Here is a 23,086-nt window from a genome sequence, read left to right on the forward strand (position 1 = left end):
TGAGCCATTCCTGCATGGAGTAGGTACATATCTGAATGCTGGAAGTACGCTCCATGAGCTGTTCTTGAATAAGTTCAGCCATTCCTGGGCTATGGAAGATATCTGAATGCTGCAAGCACACTCCATGATCTGCCCTTGGATAAGCTGGGCCATGCTTGGGCTAGAGTAGAACCTGAATACCGAAAGCACGCTCCATGAGCTGCCCTTGTATATGCTAAGCCATTCCTGGAGTAGACTAGATATTCGAATGCTGCAAGCACGCTCCATGACCTGCTCTTGGATAAGCTATGCCATTCCTGCAGTATCCTGGTTTGGGAAACGTAAGGCGTTTCAAGAGCCTATGCAGACTCTTTGTTCCTTCACTGCGAAGTGATGATGATCTAAAAATGCTCACCACTATGCACTGCATAATTTATAACAAGCACTATACTTTTCACGTGAAGAAAGGTCGGCTGGGTATCTGATAACTCCAAAAGTGTAATTGTAAGACGTTTCCACCTCGTAAAGCCAGCGCAGAGCATTTTGTATTTTTTCTCCCTCAATTAAGTAGCAACACTGCCTTTAATTGACTACTCCCTCTCTTACAAAGATAATGGCATTGATAGAAACAGGAACGGGATTTGAGGTCTGTCGCTAGCTGTTAGCATTTGGGCTGGCTTACTGCGTTAATTTTGCATATATGAATGGAAATAAAACATCGCAGTTAATATTCTCCGATCGTACAAAACAATGACACGTACAATAAGAGAGCTAGTGGCGCCTCAAGTTTTTCTCTGACGCATAAGTACGAAGTGTTGAAGGCGGGAAAATACGAAATGTTGGCCAGTAGAAGCCAGCACTAGATCTTATAACTGCACCAAATACAAAGGAAGAGAATATAATTAGAACAGAATAGACTTGGTATAGTATTGCAATGCTGCATTGCAATTGAAGAATGTTCTTAAATGCCCCCGGTAAGTTTCGAAGTCTATACCGTCTAAGCGAAGGTAACATTGAAACAAACGTGACTGCGCAGCGTTAAACAGTCTTCTTGACACTGCCGCTGTCTAGAGAGCGGGCTCTGTTGCTGGTTTTCAAAAGACTACAATGTTCAGCCTCCTGATGCTTCAATAACGATTGCATTTTCAGTGGCACACCACGAGCAAAACCTCACAACCTTTTATGTCTGACCGTGCATGCCAGAAACAAAGGATATCTCTTAGGTGTGACGGTGTTAAGTGTGTGACGGGGCTTCCTCTAAGTGGGATTGACTTTTGCATAGGATATATGTTTGCCAACTTTGCACAAGCATGACGACATGCCGAATTGTCCAACATTTAATGACTTCAATGCACTCACCCCGTCGTGCCACCCTCTCACTCTTTCGCAATGCTTACGTCTACGCCCGACTCGTGAATTGAGGGTTGATGCCATTAACAGCTGTCGCTGTAGAACTAATTCGCCACCGCGAAGTACTCGCCCTCAAATAGGTTGTAAACTTGGAAGCGCAAAAAACCGGACGACGGACAGAGTAAGGGAACACAAAAAACAGGTTCACGAGCGCTACTACCAACTGTTTATTCATGCTGAGGTACAGAAGTTATATAGGAACAGAATTGTCGAGCATGCGCGTGGAAAAGGCACACAAACAGCACAATCACACAAACCGCACATCAGACATGCGCACAAGTTAATCAAAAAAAGAATCTAAAAAGGCACATTCCTATGAATAAACGTGTACAGACGTGTCACTGACACAACGATCGGACAGCTTTCGGATATAATAAGCCTCTAGAACGAGCCTAGCCTTATCATTGCCGCTCTTGCCTAGAACCGTGGTTTTCTCCAACCTTGCCCTACACGTGCACGAAGCAATGTGACGCACGATATTAGCACAAGTGTTTTTGTTTTCTATGTTTTTGGCATGCTCCCGTAGCCGGTCATTAATACAGCGGCCAGTTTGGCCAACGTATGAAGCCCCACATGAGAGGGGAATGCAGTACACCACTCCTATTGCACATTTGGTGTAGGCGATCCCATGTTTTTTGTTGCAGCCCCTGCCGGCACAACCCATGATGCGGGGGCATAGCTTAGATAGCTTATTGGGTGCTGAGAACACCAAAGGCACACGGTGCCTGCCCGCCACTTTTTTTAGGTTGTGCGTGAGTTGGTGTGCGTAAGGGACCACCACCGGCGTCGAAGAAGGGGGCTCAGACCTTTTTTGGGCGCCTTTGTGCTTCTGCAGGAGGGTTTCAGCAACAGCTGAAATGACCGGGCCAGGGAAGCCTGCAGATAAAAGTCGCTCAACCTGATCATTGACACTCTGTTGAATTTTATGAGAGCAAGATTTTTGAAGCGCAGACTCCAGACAAAGCGACGCAATACCTCGATTAACCACCTTGGAATGAGCCGAGTCGTAGCTGAGGAGCTCTTTGTTGGCTCGGGGGGAGTACATCCAGCAAATATGGTCTCGGCAGAACATAAGCTTGAGGTCTAAAAAACGCAACGCCTGACTTTCAGGTAGTTCATGGGTAAAAACTAAACCTTTCCCAAGTCGATTAAAAGTATTTAAAACCAATGAAACAATATGGTCAAGGGATGTAGAGTTCCCTGGTCTTAAAATAATTAAAAAGTCATCAACATATCTAAAAACTTTAAAAACTGGCCCCCCTTGAAAAGTCTGTGCCAGAAGGCGGTCAATTCAAGATAAAAATATGTCACATAAAATCGGAGCTACACACGAGCCTATACAGATAACTTTACGCTGCAGAAAAAACTGGTTGTCAAGAGAGATAAAAGTTACCTGCAAGTAGTATTCTAGTAATCTTAAAAAATTATCTACCGAAATTCCATCTGAGTTCTGGAAGGCCACAGCCCCCGAGCCTTCAATGCTCTCTCTGACCGAAGCTAACAGCTCAGCATGTGGAACAGAATAAAACAAGTCTTGTATATCAATGGAAAAGGCTAAATCCATCCGATCGTTGGTCTGCACAAAATCGGCAACTTCTTGTGACTTCTTAAGGGGGGCCAGTTTTTAAAGTTTTTAGATATGTTGATGACTTTTTAATTATTTTAAGACCAGGGAACTCTACATCCCTTGACCATATTGTTTCATTGGTTTTAAATACTTTTAATCGACTTGGGAAAGGTTTAGTTTTTACCCATGAACTACCTGAAAGTCAGGCGTTGCGTTTTTTAGACCTCAAGCTTATGTTCTGCCGAGACCATATTTGCTGGATGTACTCCCCCCGAGCCAACAAAGAGCTCCTCAGCTACGACTCGGCTCATTCCAAGGTGGTTAATCGAGGTATTGCGTCGCTTTGCCTGGAGTCTGCGCTTCAAAAATCTTGCTCTCATAAAATTCAACAGAGTGTCAATGATCAGGTTGAGCGACTTTTATCTGCAGGCTTCCCTGGCCCGGTCATTTCAGCTGTTGCTGAAACCCTCCTGCAGAAGCACAAAGGCGCCCAAAAAAGGTCTGAGCCCCCTTCTTCGACGCCGGTGGTGGTCCCTTACGCACACCAACTCACGCACAACCTAAAAAAAGTGGCGGGCAGGCACCGTGTGCCTTTGGTGTTCTCAGCACCCAATAAGCTATCTAAGCTATGCCCCCGCATCATGGGTTGTGCCGGCAGGGGCTGCAACAAAAAACATGGGATCGCCTACACCAAATGTGCAATAGGAGTGGTGTACTGCATTCCCCTCTCATGTGGGGCTTCATACGTTGGCCAAACTGGCCGCTGTATTAATGACCGGCTACGGGAGCATGCCAAGAACATAGAAAACAAAGACACTTGTGCTAATATCGTGCGTCACATTGCTTCGTGCACGTGTAGGGCAAGGTTGGAGAAAACCACGGTTCTAGGCAAGAGCGGCAATGATAAGGCTAGGCTCGTTCTAGAGGCTTATTATATCCGAAAGCTGTCCGATCGTTGTGTCAGTGACACGTCTGTACACGTTTATTCATCGGAATGTGCCTTTTTAGATTCTTTTTTTGATTAACTTGTGCGCATGTCTGATGTGCGGTTTGTGTGATTGTGCGGTTTGTGTGCCTTTTCCACGCGCATGCTCGACAATTCTGTTCCTATATAACTTCTGTACCTCAGCATGAATAAACAGTTGGTAGTAGCGCTCGTGAACCTGTTTTTTGTGTTCCCTTACTCTGTCCGTCGTCCGGTTTTTTGCGCTTCCAAGTTTACAACATGCATCACCAACTAGCCCGGCAGCTTGCTCTCAAATAGGTACTCAGCTCGGTCAGTTTAACTCATATTATAAGCGACATAGAAGCTGTTTCTCTGCGTTCTAGGGCTTTCCTTAGCTGCTGCGTTGGCTAATGAAAAGAAAGTCATTTTTCTTTTCACTAAAACATCAAAACCCCTCATTAACATCGTGAAAATTAAATGTAAGCATAAAATTAATCGCAGCAAATGTGCACCACCTTCCAGGGTATCTCACATTCGCAACTTCTGGGCAAGCACATTTTTTTTCAAAAGGAAGATATTTATGAGCGCTTTTTTTCGCATATCATAAGCTTGCACAATTACAATAGATATATTTGCGAATCATTTTCCAGCGCACTTGTAGTGTACTGCTATTTGTTGTGAAACAGGCACCATATTGGTTTCCTTGTTTATGATTAAGTACTCGGTGTGAGCGCAGGGCAGATTCGAAAAACATGATTTAGCCACGCATCTGAAGATCAGACCATTCACGTCAGTATGTTCATAACAGTATACTAACTATATTCCGCCGTGCTTCACAATTGAAAGTGATGTCCGAGAAAGCTGCACATGTCATAGACGCTCGCAGCCGCAGTCAGCTATTAGCCAGCTCCATTCGTTGCTGCAGCTGCCGCCCTGTACACCCTGTTATCTAGTGAACCGATACTTACTAGGCACCACTGCAGTGATACCAGTGTGCGCCGAAAAGCTACTGCGGTCTGACGTTGTCAAAATCAAGGCCATATTCTGAGCAACTAGAAACGCGTGCCCGGTCGGTAGCATTATTTGACTACGTCGTGTCGTCACAGCACGTTCAGCTGACATTCAGCTAAAATTATGAGCAGTTGGAAAGCAAAACTGCATGGGGCGCTCAATCTCCGCGTTAAGGGTGGGACCGGAAAACGTAACGGGTTAGTTACTGCCTACATGCGCGGCACTAGTCATTCTCAACTTTTTTTTTCGAGGATCCCTGAGAGTCATCACGCCATTCTTTGCGCAGTAGCGCCGAAGTTAAACGATGCGCCACTGCACTGCGACGGCAGATGCTGCCACCAGTGGCCCTCGTGTGAAGCAGGTTGATTCTCCCGAGTGACCGATCATTATTTTAACCTCCACCTGCCACTGTGGTCAGCTTCCTCGCAAACCGGTGGGCAGGTTGAGATGGCGCCACGAGATCACGTGACCTAGACGGCCCACCTGGTTGCTTCTGAAGGTATTTTTAGCTAACAGCATCGACAACGGAGGCACACATGTCGCCCGGTTTTCTGGAAAAATCGGAGCCTTAACGCTATCACGTTTTTGAAATGTTTTTTTTAGTTACCAGAGTGTAATCTTCATCTCAACATTTTGATCCGTGACATGAATCAGGATACAACAAGACGTCTTAAAGCAGGCTTGTTATGCATTATTAAATAGCTACTTTTTGACTTTTCAACTTACACTCCTATTTTATTAAGAGGTTTTTAGCACATTATAACTATTATGGGCCCCAGTTTTAGATTAGAAAAATAACTCTTGTTGCCGGGGCAGTGCAATAAATTTGGTGCTGCAGTCGGGCGAAACAGGAACTACGCTGTTGGAGAGAGTGCTAGCCGGGCCAATGATCAATTCACAGAGCGGTGTGAGTGTCACGTGCTCTTTTCACATGAATCGGTAGTGAGCTGTGAACATCTAGAGGGCATGTGACAAAGACCGCTTCATTACACGCGCTCGTATGCGGGGCTAGCGTCCTCTATGGCCACCCGGTTTCTATTTCGCCCGTGTTCAGACCCAAATTCCTTGCGCGCCAGCTGCGAAGAGCATGCAATATTCGAAAATCAGTGAATTTGCATGGATATTAGTTGCCGTGGGCCATAAATCACACAAAACAATTTAGTGCCAAGCTTTTATTGTTCATAAGTTAGCTACCTAGTAATAATTACCCAGCCTAGCCTGCTGGTTGTCACATTTTGCCTCCAATCTGATGCTCGCGACCACTTTCAGTTCTGTGTCTGAGAAAGCGCTCTTCTACCTTAAAGAGCCGACACTCTAAACACAAAGGTGTGAGAAGAGAATAAGCTGTACTCTAGCGCACTCCGTTCTATGAAAAGGAATGCGCTGCAAGTGAGCGTATTCCATTCTTACTGACACATGGAGCTATTGGTGCTTAGAGTGTATGTTAAATGTTAACAAGTCTAAGGCGAAACAGCATGTATAAGTACACGCGAGTGGCTCTGAAATGCGCTACACATGTGCCTGAAAAATACCTTTTTTCTCGCCAGGCAGCATGTTACAGCGCTGCAATCAGCTTGGCAAACTTCATTGCAGTCTGCTTATTTTTTGAGCTGAAGACCTTTCATGATCTTCCAGGGTGTTTTCTCAGTGCCGGCGCCGTCAAAAGCTTCTGCTCGAGCTAGATGGCGCATTTAGCGACCCTCGCACCTACTGGCCCTCTACGCACAGCTGCATTCAGCATCTCCGGCCCTACGCAGCCCGCTTAATGTTCCTCGCTTGTTAGCTACTGGCGCCACCGTGCTGGCCCTCACTTCTTTCCGCACAGCAACGCGTTGAAGAGACCTTGTGGACCTCTCAGTACAGGCTTTTTAGTAATAAAAGTGGGCCTTATGCCTCTTCTTGAGAATGTTCCTTTTCCGGTATTTGTTGCTGAGAAAATTGATCAAAGTCAAATATTGCATTCAAAGTCATGACGTCTACAGGAGTAAGGACTCCGTGATCGTTTTCCTTTTCTCCTCACGGATGCGTCTCAGGGATGCGACTCAGGGACGTGCGTCCCTGACACCATAGTTTACTTTGGCGTGACCGGCAGATGACGGCACTTGCATTGCGTTTTTCTTGGTTGGCTTATGAGAGCTCCATTTACAGTGACAGTAGCCTTTTTGACGTCATATTTCAATAATAAATCGAAACAGCACCTTCAAAGTTAGTACATAGTCTTCCTCTGAGCGGCCCAGGCCTCCTCCTCACAATGGTGAGTGGCTACAAATAGCCCCCATTGCCGACATAAGCGAGCCTCTCTGTATCTCGACTCCTCCGGTTGTCACAAAATTCGGCGCATCTTTAAGAAAAAAAAAACCCGCGCTGTGCGGAAGCAATCGCGCCCGCGCGCGGTAAAAGAAAACAAAAACAGCGGGGAAGGACCCCGGGGGTTGCCGCCGGCGCGGCGTCAGCTCGCCGTCAGCTCGCCGGCGCGGCGCTGCGGGCGGCATGGCCGCGCGCGACGTCGATTCTTCTCGAATGTTGGAGAAGTTTTTGCTTGTTGTCGACGGAAATGGGGTAACATTCCGCACGCCAAAGTGATACCCTCCCCCCTTCGCTCCGGCACCGATGACTCAGCGTGCCGCGAGTGACCTAATTGTTCTAGGAGGTGGTTTCCGCGCTCGACCAATGGGGTCGCGCGCCCGGCGCAAGAAGGAGTTTGTGCGGTTAAAGCTGCGTGTATGTGCGCGCCTGCCCTGGCGCGAAGAACAAACAGACGCGGTCCGCGCCTATAAATGAGGGGCTGCAACCAGTGTTGCCAATTTAGAGGTTTTCCGGCTAAATTTAGCGAGTTTTTACACTATTTAGCGGTCGAAAATCCTTTATTGCGGGAGGAATTTTTAGCGGTTTTTAAGCCCTGTTGGCTGTTTTTTTGCGGGTTTTGGAAATTCTGTCTTATTTCTGAATATTAAACGTTTCTTTAAAATCCCACTCTCTTCTGCGAGAAAACGTCACCATGTCACTGTGAGCACATTACGTCGCTGAGATGCCTAGTATTGTATCGATTTCTGCGGCACTTTTGAACATAGTTCTCGAATCTGCCGGTTGAAATGGGACCGGTGAAGTATGTACAGAAGTTCTGGAAAGAGTGGCTGCAGGACCCTAAGCTTAAAGACTGGTTACTGGAAGTTCCAAACAATGCCAGACAAGCGCGATGCCGCTACTGCAAGACGGAGCTTTCTGCCAAGCATGTGGATTTGGTCGCGCACACCACAGCGAAGAAGCACCTCTCGGCTGCAGCGCCGTTTTCTTCCGGAAGGCAGACGACTCTATAAGTTGTAAATCGAAAGTGTGAGAAGTCACGCGCTGCCGAAGGGTCCCTTGCGTTGTTCGTATGCGCGCACTCTGCAGTTTTGGTTTCAGATAACTTTGGTGAGTTGTGTCGTAGCCAGTTTCGCGACAGCGAGGCAGCTAAGCATCTCCAGCTCCACCGATCAAAGTGCAGTGCTTTGATCAAGAACGTCTTATACCCTCACTTCACTGAGGATTTGCTGTCCGACTTGGGATCTGGGAGATACAGCCTGATTCTTGATGAGTCAACAGATATTTCTGTGACCAAGCTATTGGGCGTCGTCATTGTGTACTACAGCGAAAAGATGGCCAAAGTAATTTCCACCTTTCTGAATTTAGTCGAACTCGACGACTCGAAATCTCAGTCAATCGTTGATGCAGTGAAAAGGTGCCTGGCTCATTTTGGAATTGACTTGCGCAGAATGATGGGAATAGGGACAGACAACGCCAGTGTGATGGTAGGTGTCAACAACGGAGTCTATCAGAAGCTTAGGATGGATGTTCGTAATCTCTTGTTGGTCAGATGTGTTTGCCGTTCGCTGCACTTGGCGGTTTCGAGTGCCGTGGCGGAAGCACTTCCGAGAAATATCGAATATTTGGTCAGCGAAATTTACAACTGGTTTTCTCGGTCACCATCAAGACAGCTGTCTTACCACGAACTCTATCGAAGACTCAACGACGGACACGATCCGCTTAAGATAGTGCAGTCTTGCCAAACCAGGTGGCTGTCAGTTGAAACAGCGGTCGGTAGAGTGTTGGAGCAATCGGAGGAATTGTTGTGGCACTTTGCCGCGGCAAGGATAACTGATAATTGCTACACAGCAGAACTCCAGCAATCGATGATGTGCGGTAAGACGAACTTGGCTTACCTCGTTTTTTTGAAGCCGATTCTTGCAGAAGTGCAAAGTGTGAACATGCTAAGCGTTTGAGTACAGCTCGGCTGACAGCCTAAAGCAGCTAAGTGACCTGACATTGCTGATGGAAGCGCTGTCAAAAAAGCTCGTCGTGACTACGTGCCGTGTAGACCCACTCAGCTCAAGCATCGACGGCTATGTTAATATGACGTCGGACCTCGGCTACGAGACTGAAAAAAAGCTGGAAGAGCTGAGAAAGGCTGGTTTTTCGAGAGATGCCGAACGCGTATTTAGACAGCGGTGCGTCGGATTTCTGTCTCATCTCCTGAAACAGCTCCAGCAAAGATTACCTGACAACGTCCGAATACTCAGACAAGTTTCCCTGCTCTCAGTTGGGAACGCACTTCGCGTAGTTAAAGGCTTATTGATTCCCCTTATGGAATTTCTGGATCTACCACGAGAAAAATCGCTGCCATTAAACTGCAATGGGAGAAGCTCACTCTCCTCAGCTGGAACAACCGTGCGAGCAGAGCTGCATTATGGGACGAAGTCAACAAGTACAGGGATGCTTCCGACAAAAATCCCTTCTCCAAATTGGCCGAGTTTGCTCTATCCATGCTGGTGCTGCCCTGGTCCAACGCTGAGGTTGAACGCGTGTTCAGTCAGTTGAACACTATCAAATGTAAACAGAGGAACAGGTTGTCAACAGCGATGACGAATGCCATCTTGACTATTCGAGCCGGACTCCGGAGGCAGGATAAATGCTGCTCAAACTACGAACTGCAACCAAATGTAGTTCAAAAGACCGGCACTATGGAGGCATACGCTGGCAGCAGCGCTGGAAGCCCACCTGGACCTGGTACCAGCGGTACGAGTGGACAGTCGCTTGCAGATGAAGCAGACATCTTTCTGTGATTGTGCCTGCAGTCAGCCAGGACTTAGCAGTGTCTAGTCAGTACCTTACATTTTTTTAAACTTCTTAAAAAGTACTTTTTTGAGCTTTAACGTGAAATACGCAGTCTCTAGCCGATAAAAGATACTTAGTCGACGGCCTTTAGTCGGAAAAGAACAAGTGGTTTTTCTTTTTAAAATTTTTAGTTATATTTATTTACAGATTGAATAAAATGTACAAAAATGAACTTTTTTCCACAAAAATACATTTGGCGGTTTTTAGCGGGTTTTGAAAGTCCCTGCCGCAGGTTTTTTTATTTTTGAATTGGCAACACTGCCTGCAACCGCCGTCTGTTAGCCCGGGCCGCCGTTCAAGCTTCCGAGAAGCGCGCACACTCGACTCTTGGGAGAACACCACTCGCCCAGCCACGGACCAGCGAGGCAACGTGCTCCAGTCTGCGGATCGGCCCCGTCGTGCTCCTCAGGTCGTCGGACTGTCGCAGTGCCCGGGGAATAAATTGTGTTTTGTTTGTTTGTCTCTCCCTTTGTTAGTGCACTTTAGGTGCAAAAGATTTTGTTGAATTGTTATCTCTCTCAAGTGTTACTTTGCACGTGTTGCATTGTATTTGTGAATCACTTTGTATGTGATCGTACGAGTGATAGTGAAATCCTTTGTATCGTTTCTTCGCTGTATAAACTTTGTTTTGTTTTGTGAACCTTTGGCTAAGACCCATTCTCTGGCTTGCGACCGGCGAAAGCTGGGCATTAAACGACCAACTTGGTAGCTGGTCTCCGGCTGAGTTTGCCACGCCGAGTCGAGGGCATCTCCTCTGTGACCGAGGCCGATACCACCACACGCTCTATAGGTGTCTGAGAGCGCACGCAAAAGTGCGCGAAGTGGTGACACCGGCACTAACGCGCGGCCACCGGCCAGGTAGTGTTTCGACGTGTAAAATAAAGGAATTAAATATGGCGAAGATGCGAATTTAAAACATGTACCATGAGAGGCTACCAAATAAATCACAGGGAGCGAGACGCGCCGGCGATAGCCAAGTGTTTCAGGTCATCGTCACCGCATTATCATAAGCCTGACTACCCAACTGCAGGGAAAACGCTTCTCCCATTCCTCTCCAATTAGCCCTGTCATTTCTTAGCGCCAGCGCTTTTTCGGACCCCGCTCAGCGGCATGATAAGAAAGGATGCCAATAGAAAATTTTCAGATGTGCTGGCCTCCACCGGCGCTCCATAATCTCGTTCGAGTTCGCCGAGGTTTCTCGACGGTTTCCGCAGTTGCACACGGTGTTTCATGGGGGCTAAAAGAATAGATGCTTAAAACTAGAAACACTACAAGCTACAAACTCCAACAGATGTTTTAGTTTTACAAGTAACATCTTTTCGATCACCACATAACATTTCGAACTTGCGTATCGGTGGCCTTCTTGGCTCGCAATTTGAGGGTAGGCATTTCGGTTCCCGGGTGATGTGCCGTTCCTTTTATTTAACCACTGGTTTGAAAACGAACAGCTCTAACCCGTGATTTGATTTGAAAGAGGATAATTATTTCTCCTGGCCACTTCGTTCCTAAAATTATGAATGCCTTGTCCCTGCTTCCCTCTGTTTGTCCACTGTTGGCTAAAAGTGCGCGTCAGCGCGTTTCGCACCGATGCTCCGTGGTATTTGCAGAACGAGATGGCATGGTAACTCTAAGGCATGGTTTTCACGTACGTCTCATGCATATCTCAGCTAAAACAAGAGCACACGCTAAGAATCGTTGCATGTTTATTTGGTCCAAGGAGCAGTTATACCAACCGTTGCGCCGCATGCACGTACGTATCACGCTGCGTACACCCAGAGCGATGAAGGCCTTAGCGCCAGTGTGGTGCGAAAAGTCGCTCTTAATGCTGATTAACAATTTTTTCCCTTATTTCTGCTCGTAATGCCCCTTTGCGAAGGAGACATTACGAAGCAGATTAGATTACTGTAACGTCAGCACGCTGCATCACTGTGTGTGTGCCCCTTTCATAGACAGCACTTGCTCATTAATGGTGTCTCTTACCGCGACTTCAAGCAAAGCCAACGACAAACATTTGAGGCCAGGTGCTCCACCGTCTCCACCGGCTTCGCGGCTCTCGTGTCTCTTTCTTGAAGAAATGTAAGAAAACCACCCGTTATTTTAGTTTTTATTGGTCTGGGTGGCATCGCAACAATTCAAGAGAAGTTCCATCTCTTCGAGGCGCCAGCGGTCACAACAGTGCATATGAGGGATGATTAAGAGGTAGAGAAGGAGAGGGAAGGCAGGGATGTTAACCAGAAGGTTGTTCTGGTTGGCCACCTTGCGCAGGTGAAGAGGGGTGAAGGGACTGAAAAGGGAAAGAGTGAAGGGGCGAGGGGCACTATCACAACTGGCCCCTCAAGCCAGTCGCTCTCAGGAAGCAAAAGAGTGCCGTGTAGGCCATGAGGTAGGGCAGTCGATTGTTTCGGCTACGGTCCCAGGATGTTAACCTGTGCTGAAGTACCTGAATTCGACAGGCACGTGAAGCTTTTGTGGCCCCCTGCGTGTGTGTGGGTATTTCCCTGATGCCATTTCTCGATTGACTGTCGTTGAATCCCATTTGTACTTTATGACGGAATTAATTACGGAGAAAAAAAAAAGGGTCGATCACGCGGCTGCTTATTCCAGTTTGGCCTCGTGTAAGCATTCTAATGTTACTACCTGGCTTCTTTAACAAACTATTTTAGCTGGTGCTCCCCCCCAACTTCCAGTTCAAAACACTTTTAAAGCAGAGTTTTAGGCTGTTGTTACCGCATGTTGTAGTTGCCTAGTTGCGCACTTCGTTCTAGCTACCTAGCCCTTTTCGCGATGACTTCCGTTGTACTTTACTGCTTATATTAAAAGCTGCGCTTTAAACATGTTACCTCGTGTAAATATAGCAACTTTAAGTGGTGTATTAAATCTACCAGGGGAGAAGCCTCTGTTTGCGCTGTGTCACCTCAAGCGCTGCTGAAAAGAAAAGGTAGCAGTCAGGATGGGCATAAACGCACTCTACTTACCAATGCATAATGGACGGTTCCGTAAACACGGGCTTTGGTGTCGGTCAAGCAAGAAGACTTGCAGTGAACACTGAAATGAGGGAGCAAAGACCTTTGAAATCTCTCTTTACAACACATGCAGAAGACAAAAACACTCGCAAGGAAATAGAAAAAAAAAGACGAGATGAGAATAGCTGGAAGAGGAAATTTGCGAAAACAGAAAAATGCGAACCAAGAAATTAACGAATTGAAGCATTGATTTTTATTCACCTAATGAGCTAATTTTTTTCGCTGCATGACTACGCTTCTGAGGGTAAATTAAAATGCCACAATTGGCTCTGCGAGCAAATGGCTTCTTGTGTTACCGGTCGGTAACTCATTACCGACCGGTACCTATTATCTCTACATCCATTAAGCTTTTAGAGCACATCGTGGCCGGCTTAATAATGAACTTTTTAAACGAAAGAAATATTCTGTCACCTTTTCAGCACGGATTCAGGAAGGGTATGTCGACCATCACTCAACTAGTTACGACTATTGATGATTTTCTTAGAGTGCTGGATAACTCCGGACAGATTGATGTTCTCTTTTTGGGGATATGGCTAAAGCTTTTGATAAGGTGCCTCATTCAAAGCTCCTTTATAAATTACTGTTACTTGGTATTCAGTTTTTTTCTTATTCAATGGGTCAGAGCATAATTAAGTGGTGGAACTCAGTGTGTTGATGTGAATGGCACTCTTTATGAATCCCTTCCGTTACTTCCGGTGTTCCCCAGGGTAGTGTGATAGGACCCTTGCTGTTTTTAATATATATAAATGATTTAATAGATACCATTCCTCCGTCTGTGTCAATAAGATTGTTCGCAGATCACTGCGTTGTATTTAAATAAATAACATCAATTGGAGACCATCAATTGCTTCAAGAATCCTTGTTCAAAATATGTCACTGGTGTGAGGAATGGAACAAGGATTTAAATATAGATAAGTGTGTACTTCTCAGAGTTACGAGAAAAAGAAAGTTAGTCATTATCAATATTGCCTTCACCACAGCCACATCAGAGAGGTTTCACAATATAAATATCTAGGTATTACTCTTAACAACCGATTAACCTGGTTCACTCATATTTCTGAGATCTGCTCAGCCGCTTTCTCTAAGCTTTGTTTCTTGAGAAGTAAATTAAAACATACTCCTAAAAATACTAAGCTTTTGGCTTACAAAACTTTTGTCTTTTCCAAACTTGAATACGCTTCCGAAATTTGGGACCCGCACACCAAGATAGATATCTATAAATTAGAGCTCATCCAGAGGAAGGCCGTACGTTTCATTTTTCATAAATATAGAAGGTATGACTCTCCAACACAGCTCATGAAAGACAATAACAGTCCGTTGCTCTGTACACGCAGAAAAGTTAACCGTATTTCTTTCCTTCATAAAAATATAGCTGGTAAGCTTAGCATTTCTAACCCTTCATTCCTCAGGCACTCCACTGTTCGAAGGACCCGCCATAGTAGGGAGCACTCCTTACAGCCTCTTTTTGCCAAAACAAACGCATTTAAGCACAGTTTTTTCCCTCAAACAACAGCAGATTGGAACGCACTCCCTGAATCGATTTTTAACTCTCCTAACGTGGAACAGACGTTAAAAACGTTTTTGCTCAACTAAAAAGAAAGAAACTATTTTTCCCCTTTCTTCAGCATGTATTTTTTTCTCTTGCTATGTTAATCTTTTTGGTTTCGTTTTTGCTGTGTGTTACACGAAAAGTTTTCACGTGGTGTTGTGATTTGTGTTTTTTCATGCCCTCCTGCTTGGGCCAATGCTGGCGTGCAGTATTTTGTAATAAAATAAATAAATATCTGTGTCAGTACTCTACACTCCAACTCATTAAATCACACCAGACGACATTCTTAGAGACTTTTGTTACTGCCCTCGCCCTTGTATTTTCTCGTTTTTGTTTGTTGGTTGGATTAATAAATGAACTACCACGGTTATAGGGTGTTACCATATGACAGTCTTCTAAAAGAAAGAATTGTTTTTGCTGCAAATGTTCGATGGCCACTAATAGTTGTCTCTTCAGCCAGGTGGCTTTTCTCAAAACTACACAATCCTTCCTTGTTTTTGCTTGTAATTACCACGCGTAGCGAATCCCTGAAACGCAATAAAGACTTATCCCACATTCTGTTTTCCTTTTTTTAAGCGACTACGAAAGACCTTCCAACCATATTTAAACATACAATGCACGGTGCAAAAAACAGCCTCAAGCTCCAAGTTTGCGGCCTCCAGTTACTTCGTAGCGGCAAGGAAGTGTCGGCCACTTGCAAACATAGGCACGTGAACGTTGCACCTCAAATGTATGAGAAAGTTGAGGACCCTTTGTGCCAACAACTACTGAGTGTGAAAAACTGTTTAGAAAACGTCACAAGAACTTAGCGTATTTTTTTCTTAATTGGCTAAAACAACATTACCGCTTCTTAACCAGCAGCCTCGACCGTTTCTCTCATTCTCATTATTATACTGTAATATCGAAAAAACCCGTGGAAAGGCACTCAGGCTGGGTTACCCAACTAACTTTACACAGAGGCCATCGACCAAGCTAAGGTTTTAAAGGTTGGCAACCTTTCTAACCAGCCTCACAGGTGCCTTCTAGTGAATAAAAAAAAAAACATGTTTGAAATACATACTGACAAGGATTTCGAGCAAGAAGACACAGAGCATGTCTGCGCCGATGCAGTCATATTGTGCTGACCTTAACAGACATAGTCAGGGCTATAGCTGCTTAGAAGAGCGAGTTGACGGGCTAGTTGGTATTGCAAGGTGAAGGAACAGCGCTATGTATGTTTGTGCACCTGATATATGTTTGTGCTCTGAATTAAAGATTTAGTTGATAGTCAGCGCCAGTGTTTGTGCTTCCATGTTTGTCCCATGTCCCGTACTTAGCACCGTTCCTTCACCACCTATAGTTGGTTAGGCATGGCAGGGGTAAAAAAGCACTCATCCCGGCGAAGGCACAGCAATAGAGAAACACATTGGGTCTCTTTTTCTATCTGACTTTTTAGCCTCTTTTCACATCTTTAACCTTACTATATTATAAATGGTGAAAAACTAATCTCATGAATTTACATCACCAACAAAATTACGTCATCACTGCCACATCACCTTTAACTTGACTAATAACAAACAATTATTTTCAATTCGTCTCTTTAAATTCGAAACGAACTAGCATGGCATGCAATCTACCACTAGTCGTTCGTGATTGTGTTAAGGGATCAATAAAATAATAATGGCATTTAACGCGTGTTCTCCTGAAGTGTAGCCATTACATGTAATATTTTGAACTTACATGCATGTCTGGTTGTACTCGCAGCTGTCTTTTAAGAGCGTCTCCCCAGTCTCCGAACAGCCAATGCTCTGGCAACTTGTGCCTGTAACAAAGGAAAGAGAACGGTTGCTGTAAATATAAAAAATACCCGTTAACTATCCAGCAATGCGCACATGAGATTTATCATGTATTTTCTTTCTAAAACAAAGGGCACCTAGACGATTCAATAACGAAACCCAATGCAAGAGGCAACACAGTTTCAAACATAAGGACCAACCTCAGCTCGCATCATCACCATCATCACCTGCGCCCACTGCTGAACAACGGGCCTCCCTCTTATTCCTGCAATTAATACTGTCCAGCGCCAGATGCGGCCAGCTTATCCTCGCCAACTTCTCAATCTTATGCGTCAACGACATTTATTTTTACGTTACTCTTAACGGCCATCGATTATCTGGCTTTCGCACTACATGCCCCGCCAAAACTCACTCCTTCGCTTCGACTAGGACATAAGTTAACTCATGCTTCCTCTCTTACTCATCTTACCGTCTCCCTTTTTTTTTTTCAGCGGGACTGATTATTTTCTTTGCATAGCTCGCTCAGCAAACGTCCATTTCAGACGAACCCCTTTCGTTAACCTCCGCGCTTGTGCCCCTAGCTTAGGGCTTCGAAGGTACAGCTGTTAAGCTGTTAACTTCCAGTCGTGGCAAGAGGCAAGTGGTCCACAGGAAGAGGTCGGGAAGAGCAACCTGTGTCTCACAAGCCCCAATGTCACTTACAGTAAAGGCATTAACAGCTTCAAATGCTGTCTCGTCGCCAATGCAAAATGTAATTAGTTATTATTGGGAACTTTTTTTTTCATTTATATTGATTGGCACAAAAGGTTTTCACTTGCTGCTTTTAAATACTGCACCGCAATTACAAAAAGTTTGATGTGTGGGGCAGATTTTAAATTCAGATATTAATATTAGGTTTATTGCATGCAGTTTCATGCGGCTGCTCAAGGCAAACAAGCCACCGCAGGTATAGTTAGTGATTTGCAAGACTATGCTTTCTCGACACTTTTCCATTAATTATCTGAATCGAAGTACATTACAGGTAAATACAAAAAGCATAAGAGTTAAAGCTTCAAAGCTCCAAAAAAAAAAGAAGTTTGGTGGTTTTGATTTTTTCTTTCTCCCCGCATTACAAATGCAATCTTAACGTAAGGTAAGTCACAGCGCTACTTACTCGCAGGAAATCAGTTATATGTTTCAAACCACTATACAAAGTTCCGCTTGAGTGTTTCAACAAGTATCAAGAAAATAGAAGAGACGACTTAGCCATGCTGTCTCGGCAAAAATAAAGAGCAGTTTAAGAATACGATATTTACATGTCTATACAGTAGGTTACCAGCCGGTAGTGTATGAACCAAAGAAAAAAGTAAGAGTTAATTTCATTATTTTGAACGCTAATTTAGGCCACATGTGACCTTCATTTCTTCACGCTTTAAAGTTATACCGCATTCCACGACGTATTGGACTGTACTTTGAATTCTTTTCTGATGTTGCATATTGGAGCTCATTTTTGCTGCTCCTTCTAGCGACGCTTATTAACATAATTTATCGGCATTGGTGCCTCTCATCAATGCCGAATGCACCAGGGCATGCTCTTCACATATTCACATTCAATATCTTCACAATAAGTGAAATACCATAACGTAGTTTTTTGATGGCAAATTAAAGGGCTTAAACCTGAAGTTGCGTAATTTTTGGTATTCAGAGCACAGATTATACATGGTTAATGGTTGAAATTCGGTGCTTTCCGTACTACCTATTGGTGCGAACACTAATGTATATATATTTTTTTCAATATCCACAAGTATACAAGAAATTCCTAAAGAGTGACCGCGGTGGTTGCTTCTGATTTCTGCCTCTGTCTCGTATGAGGAGGCCCAGGGTTCAGTCTCCGGAGCCGCCGGATCCCCGCCGGTGACAATATGCGTAAAACCTTCTTCCCTTTGGACTGGTCACTCAGCTCGTGTGGGATGAAGCGCCTGAAAAATGGGTGTTTGGTAATACCCTGTGCCAGAGACTGTTCGCCCAACGTTGTTCTGTGCCACTGAAATACATAATGATAATTATTTTCACTGCGCTTACTGCATTACCGAGTTTTGTAGCAATTGCGCGGTTCTTCCATGCACTTTTATACGCTAATTGGACTCCTTGCTCCTCAAGGCTATGAAAAATATGGACATAATTTAGTAAAACGTTTTTTTCTCAGATATTGATCCCTACCGTTTATAAATGGGGGGCTGACTGTTTATCGCGAATTGCAGCAGTCATGTTCAGACAAAAATAAATATAGCCGACTGCGTAAGGATATCAGTATAATTTAGCGGCCTCCAGAAAAAAAAAACTACCACTTACAATGCTATAGAGTCAAATTTTCCGATAATATGTCAAGGGTCAAACATGTTAAACGCGGGCTCAGCAAAATTGCTCAAAAAGCAGGTTTACAAGGCGCTAAATATACAGTCGAACCCACTTATAGCTGGCGCATTTACAATGAGCGCAACGCCTGGGACCTTTGGCATTGTTTGACCTTTGACGGCACGGCAATGCGTCTCAAACAAACTTCCCAGACGTTGCACTCAACCGTCTTCGATTGGTCCAGAAATATCATGGACTCTTTTCGCAACGTGCGTAATGCAAGCGTAAATTTTTTTTTGCCGAAAAAATTTATTCGTGAGGTGAGCTCACTTTGAAAGTTTTGGAAAGGCGAGAAACGAGGCACTGCTCAAAAATCTATAAAAAATTCAAAAGTTTTAGAAAACACTGGGCAAATTTTTAATGACATTTGCACAGATCATGGCTTTCGGTCTTATTTAGATTATATATTTTTGAACGTTATAAACATTCTTCAGATTGTAAATGAAATGTAAAAATTATACTTTTGTCCGATTTTTTAAAGATATCAACTCTTCCCGGAAATTGAGAAATGGCACTGTAGCTCCATTATATGCCTATTACTTAAAAAATGGTACAGCGGATAAAACTGAAAACGTCGAAGTGAAATAAAACGCGAACTTGCAGAAAAGTGAGTTTTGAACTATAAACATCCGCGTATTTCACCCCCAAATGGTCCAAGTAAAAATGCAAACTGCGGCGGGTTCACGTCACGATATGTATGACTGCAATGGCACTGCGTCTCAAATAAAAAGAACTACAGGGTGCACAATCCCTAAGTTATAACCAATAAGGAGGCGCCGTAAACTAAGGAAAAAAAAAACCAAAGCTTACGAATGTACGCGCAGTCCGAAAATCGTCTCCAAGCAGGGCCACCTGGCCCTGTTCCCACGAAAGCACATGACGCCCCCCCCCCCCCCCCAAAAAAAAAGAAGTAATAAAAAAACAAACTGGTGGGGACACTGAAGCTCTGCCTTAAGGGTGCGTCGAACCACGACTTTCTTGGCACTGGAATGTTAAATGCAGTAAGTAGTGTTACAGGTGTAACGCGAGGCATGGGTGCGTCTTGCCGACTGTGCAACGCATCTAAAGCGAACAGAGAAGTGTGGTGGCCGCGAAGCAGAGGCAGCGTAGTTGAGTGTGGGACTACTGCACGCGGTCTTTCATGAAATGACAGAAACGGCTGGATTACTTTGGATGTCCGTTAAGCGTTATTCATTTCCGACCGGGTTGGTCACGTGACATATGCGACTCATGCTCAATCGGCTCTCTATGTTCCTCACTGCTATTGTGGGCAGGAGAAGCACAGCGCAGCTGATAGGTTCTGCGCACACGTGCGCAGCGCTAGCTTCCTGCATCTTGTATAAGTTTGTCGAAGATCGGAGGCCCCAAGGCTGCTTCAAAGCACGAGGCCAAAACCTGCAATCCTGCGTAGTGTTACGGCGCAGAGGACCCCAAGTTCTACTTCTACTGTGAGGAAAACTCCCGCCACTGCACCAAAACAACCTTCTCAGTCAGATTATCGTGGGTTGCGAAAACCTGGTTTGTAATTCAGTGTCTTATTAGATAGAAGTTATAGCGAGGTTAATTTGACCTAGTTCATTCTCTTATACTGAGCGGATTCATTAAGTCCTAAAAGAGATGTCTCCCACACGCATATTATTCCTCACACTGAGATCCGGCTGAAATTCTCTTTCGATGCTACCGGGTTATTAAGAACATTTCCCTGCCAAATTGTCGCCTCACTGTTCTCTTCAAACAGGGGATTAGGACTTAAACTACATTCAATTGGTTTTTCGGGAAAGGAAATGGCGCAGTATCTGTCTCACATATCGGCGGACACCTCAACCGCGCCTAAGGGAAGGGATAAAGGAGAGACTGAGAGAAGAAAGGAAGAAGGAGGTGTGATAGTGGAGGGCTCCGGAATAATTTCGACCACCTGGGGATCTTTAACGTGCACTGACATCGCACGGTAAACTGGCGGCTAAGCGTTTCGAATCCACCGAAACGCGGCCGCCGTGGTTGGGTTCGAACCCGGGTACTCCGGATCAGTTGCCGAGTGGCCCAACCACTTAGACACCGCGGCGTGTAAGAAGATTAGGAGCATGCTAAGAAACCTTATAATTCAGCCACTAATGAGAAAATACTAGGCTGCCGTAGAAGACTTGGGCAGTACCCATGCCTCGTTTAAATACAAGAAATGAACTGCATCAGTATACCTCCTATACATAAACAGGCATGGTCCCGCGACATTCGATTTATTTGCTGCCACATTATGACCGTCGTACAATATATTAACGCGAGAGCGTTAAGGCTCCCGTTCAGTGGAGAAGCTGGTGGCGCTGGCGCCTGCGGCGTGCAAGAAAATGCGGTTAGGTCGAAAAGCTAGGGCCGTCACACGTGGAGCGGCGAATTTAAAGAATTAGTAAAAACATCACATAGTTTGAGAATAAAAGGTCTCAACATGGCTTGAAATGGCATGTAAAAAAATCTTAAAACAAGTTAAACACACTGTACAGAAAATTGTTTTGAGATGGGAATTGAACCCATGCCCATTGGATCCCGACTCAGACACGTCATTCGTTGTCCAACAATGCACGTTCGTTCGGCATGTTTAAAACTAGGGCTAGTGCGTCTTGTCCAACATTGTGTGTTCGTGCGAAGTTATACGCAAAGGGAACCATAGGTCGCCAAGGGAGCCATTAATGTTGTCGCGTCATACCCCTACTCCGGACCTTAACGGTCCGGCAAATTTTTCAAACTCGACGGCTTAGCTTTATTTACACGAAACTTCTGTGTATCTTGGTCTTTTCGTGGGTTTGTTGTTTTTTGTCGACGTTCAGTCTTTTTTTATTTCTTTTGAAATTGTTAATAATACCTGCTGCCTCCATGGCGAATGATTGGATTTTAGATTCATCAAGGTGTCCAGAGGCAGCATTTTCCTGAAGCATATCACTGTGCCCAGTAAAATGGGAAATAAAAATGATTTGAATCAAGTGTTACCATTACATTGGCGATGCATAACTGTGCAATGTACTTATCAGGTTTAGTAGCACACTGAACAAACGCAGGAAGACTGATATAACAAATCCGCTTTTAGAAGCAGTCAACCTCATTTAAGCCACTCACCCGAAGTTCATATTCGCCCTGTCTGCACATCTTTAGAGAAAAAGGGCTGTATAGTGAAAAGCTGAGGATGTTGCTTTGTGAATATTCATAATTTCCCTCACTGCTCTTTTTCAAAAACGCGCGATATAAAAACAAAGCTATTACAGGTCCTAGAACCGCCGTAGGGGAGAGTTGGCAACATACTGAGCAAAGAATTAAACCAAAGAAAGTTCATAAGTGCAAATAATTGCTGCTTGTGCAAAGGGGGATCACGTTTCCTAATTCCCACACAGTGCTTTAAAATTAGGGATTCTTAATGAAGCGAATTTATTATATTGTCTTCCTACCCATCGAGCTAATAATACAAGGTACAATTCGTGTGCAGGCACAGCACCGCGGTTAAAAAACTTTGGGGACCACGCAATTTCTTGTTCTCCTAAAGATTACATTTGTTCGCTAATATATGAAAGAATACAACTCCACGCAGCACACTTGGGATAAATTTTGGCGATCCTAAAACAAGTAACGCACTAAGTTGAATACTCACCCACAAAGCAGGCGAAGAGGAACAGAAAGACAACACCCGGAGGGAACATCACGCTTGATGCATGGGACGCATCCTATTCCCGCTTGCCGTAAGTCGTGTTTGTCAGTCGGCGCATAGGGCCACACGAAAAGGGCGAAGGCACGATCTCTCGGGCCGCAGAGTCTCGCCTCGGTGCCACGCCCGTGCGTTACACCCACTTTATATGTCGCCGCTCACGGGTGCGAAGCTGCACTGTTGCTGCAACTCGGCAAGCGGGCTCCGGGAGAGATAGCTCAGCGCGCGCTGGTGGAAATGACATCACCCGCCGCTAGCACGGCTTCCAGCCGCACGAGAGATGCCAGCGCGGCGGAAGAGTTGGCGATAGCGCTCGCTTGCGTCGGTACCCAGGCCACGACGATTTTAAGAGTCGCTGTGCGATCACATTTTTTTCCGCATGTGCACGCGTCGATGCGACCATGCGCACGGCCGCGTGAAGGCGCGTTGCGGACGAGGTGCTGTACGATCAAGTTTGCTGCATGCGACCGAGCGGACGACTCCGGCGGTCTGATTGGCGCGCTCCTCAGCACCGTCCGCGCGGCAGCACAGGCATGTGCCGTAGCAAACCACGAATATATCTTGCCGTACGAATACACACACATTGATTTGGT

At 45.2% G+C, this 23,086-nt stretch overlaps 1 protein-coding gene across 2 annotated transcripts in view; it reads right to left on the reverse strand.

The window, feature by feature from the left end:
- The window catches only part of LOC144110430 (receptor-type tyrosine-protein phosphatase mu-like), a 198,817-nt gene extending 176,179 nt beyond the window's left edge, over nucleotides 1-22,638 (reverse strand). For both annotated transcript variants that reach the window (XM_077643324.1, XM_077643323.1), the window contains exons 1-3: nucleotides 22,440-22,638; nucleotides 16,359-16,440; nucleotides 13,043-13,112 (exon numbers count right to left, since the gene is read on the reverse strand). In XM_077643324.1, coding sequence (XP_077499450.1) covers nucleotides 13,043-13,112; nucleotides 16,359-16,440; nucleotides 22,440-22,488 — 201 coding nt within the window. In that variant the 5' untranslated portion in view covers nucleotides 22,489-22,638. The remainder of the gene's footprint in view (nucleotides 1-13,042; nucleotides 13,113-16,358; nucleotides 16,441-22,439) is intronic.
- Nucleotides 22,639-23,086: the final 448 nt, after the last annotated feature.

This window comes from Amblyomma americanum, chromosome 11 (assembly GCF_052857255.1).
Source record: "Amblyomma americanum isolate KBUSLIRL-KWMA chromosome 11, ASM5285725v1, whole genome shotgun sequence".
Lineage (NCBI taxonomy): Eukaryota > Metazoa > Arthropoda > Arachnida > Ixodida > Ixodidae > Amblyomma > Amblyomma americanum.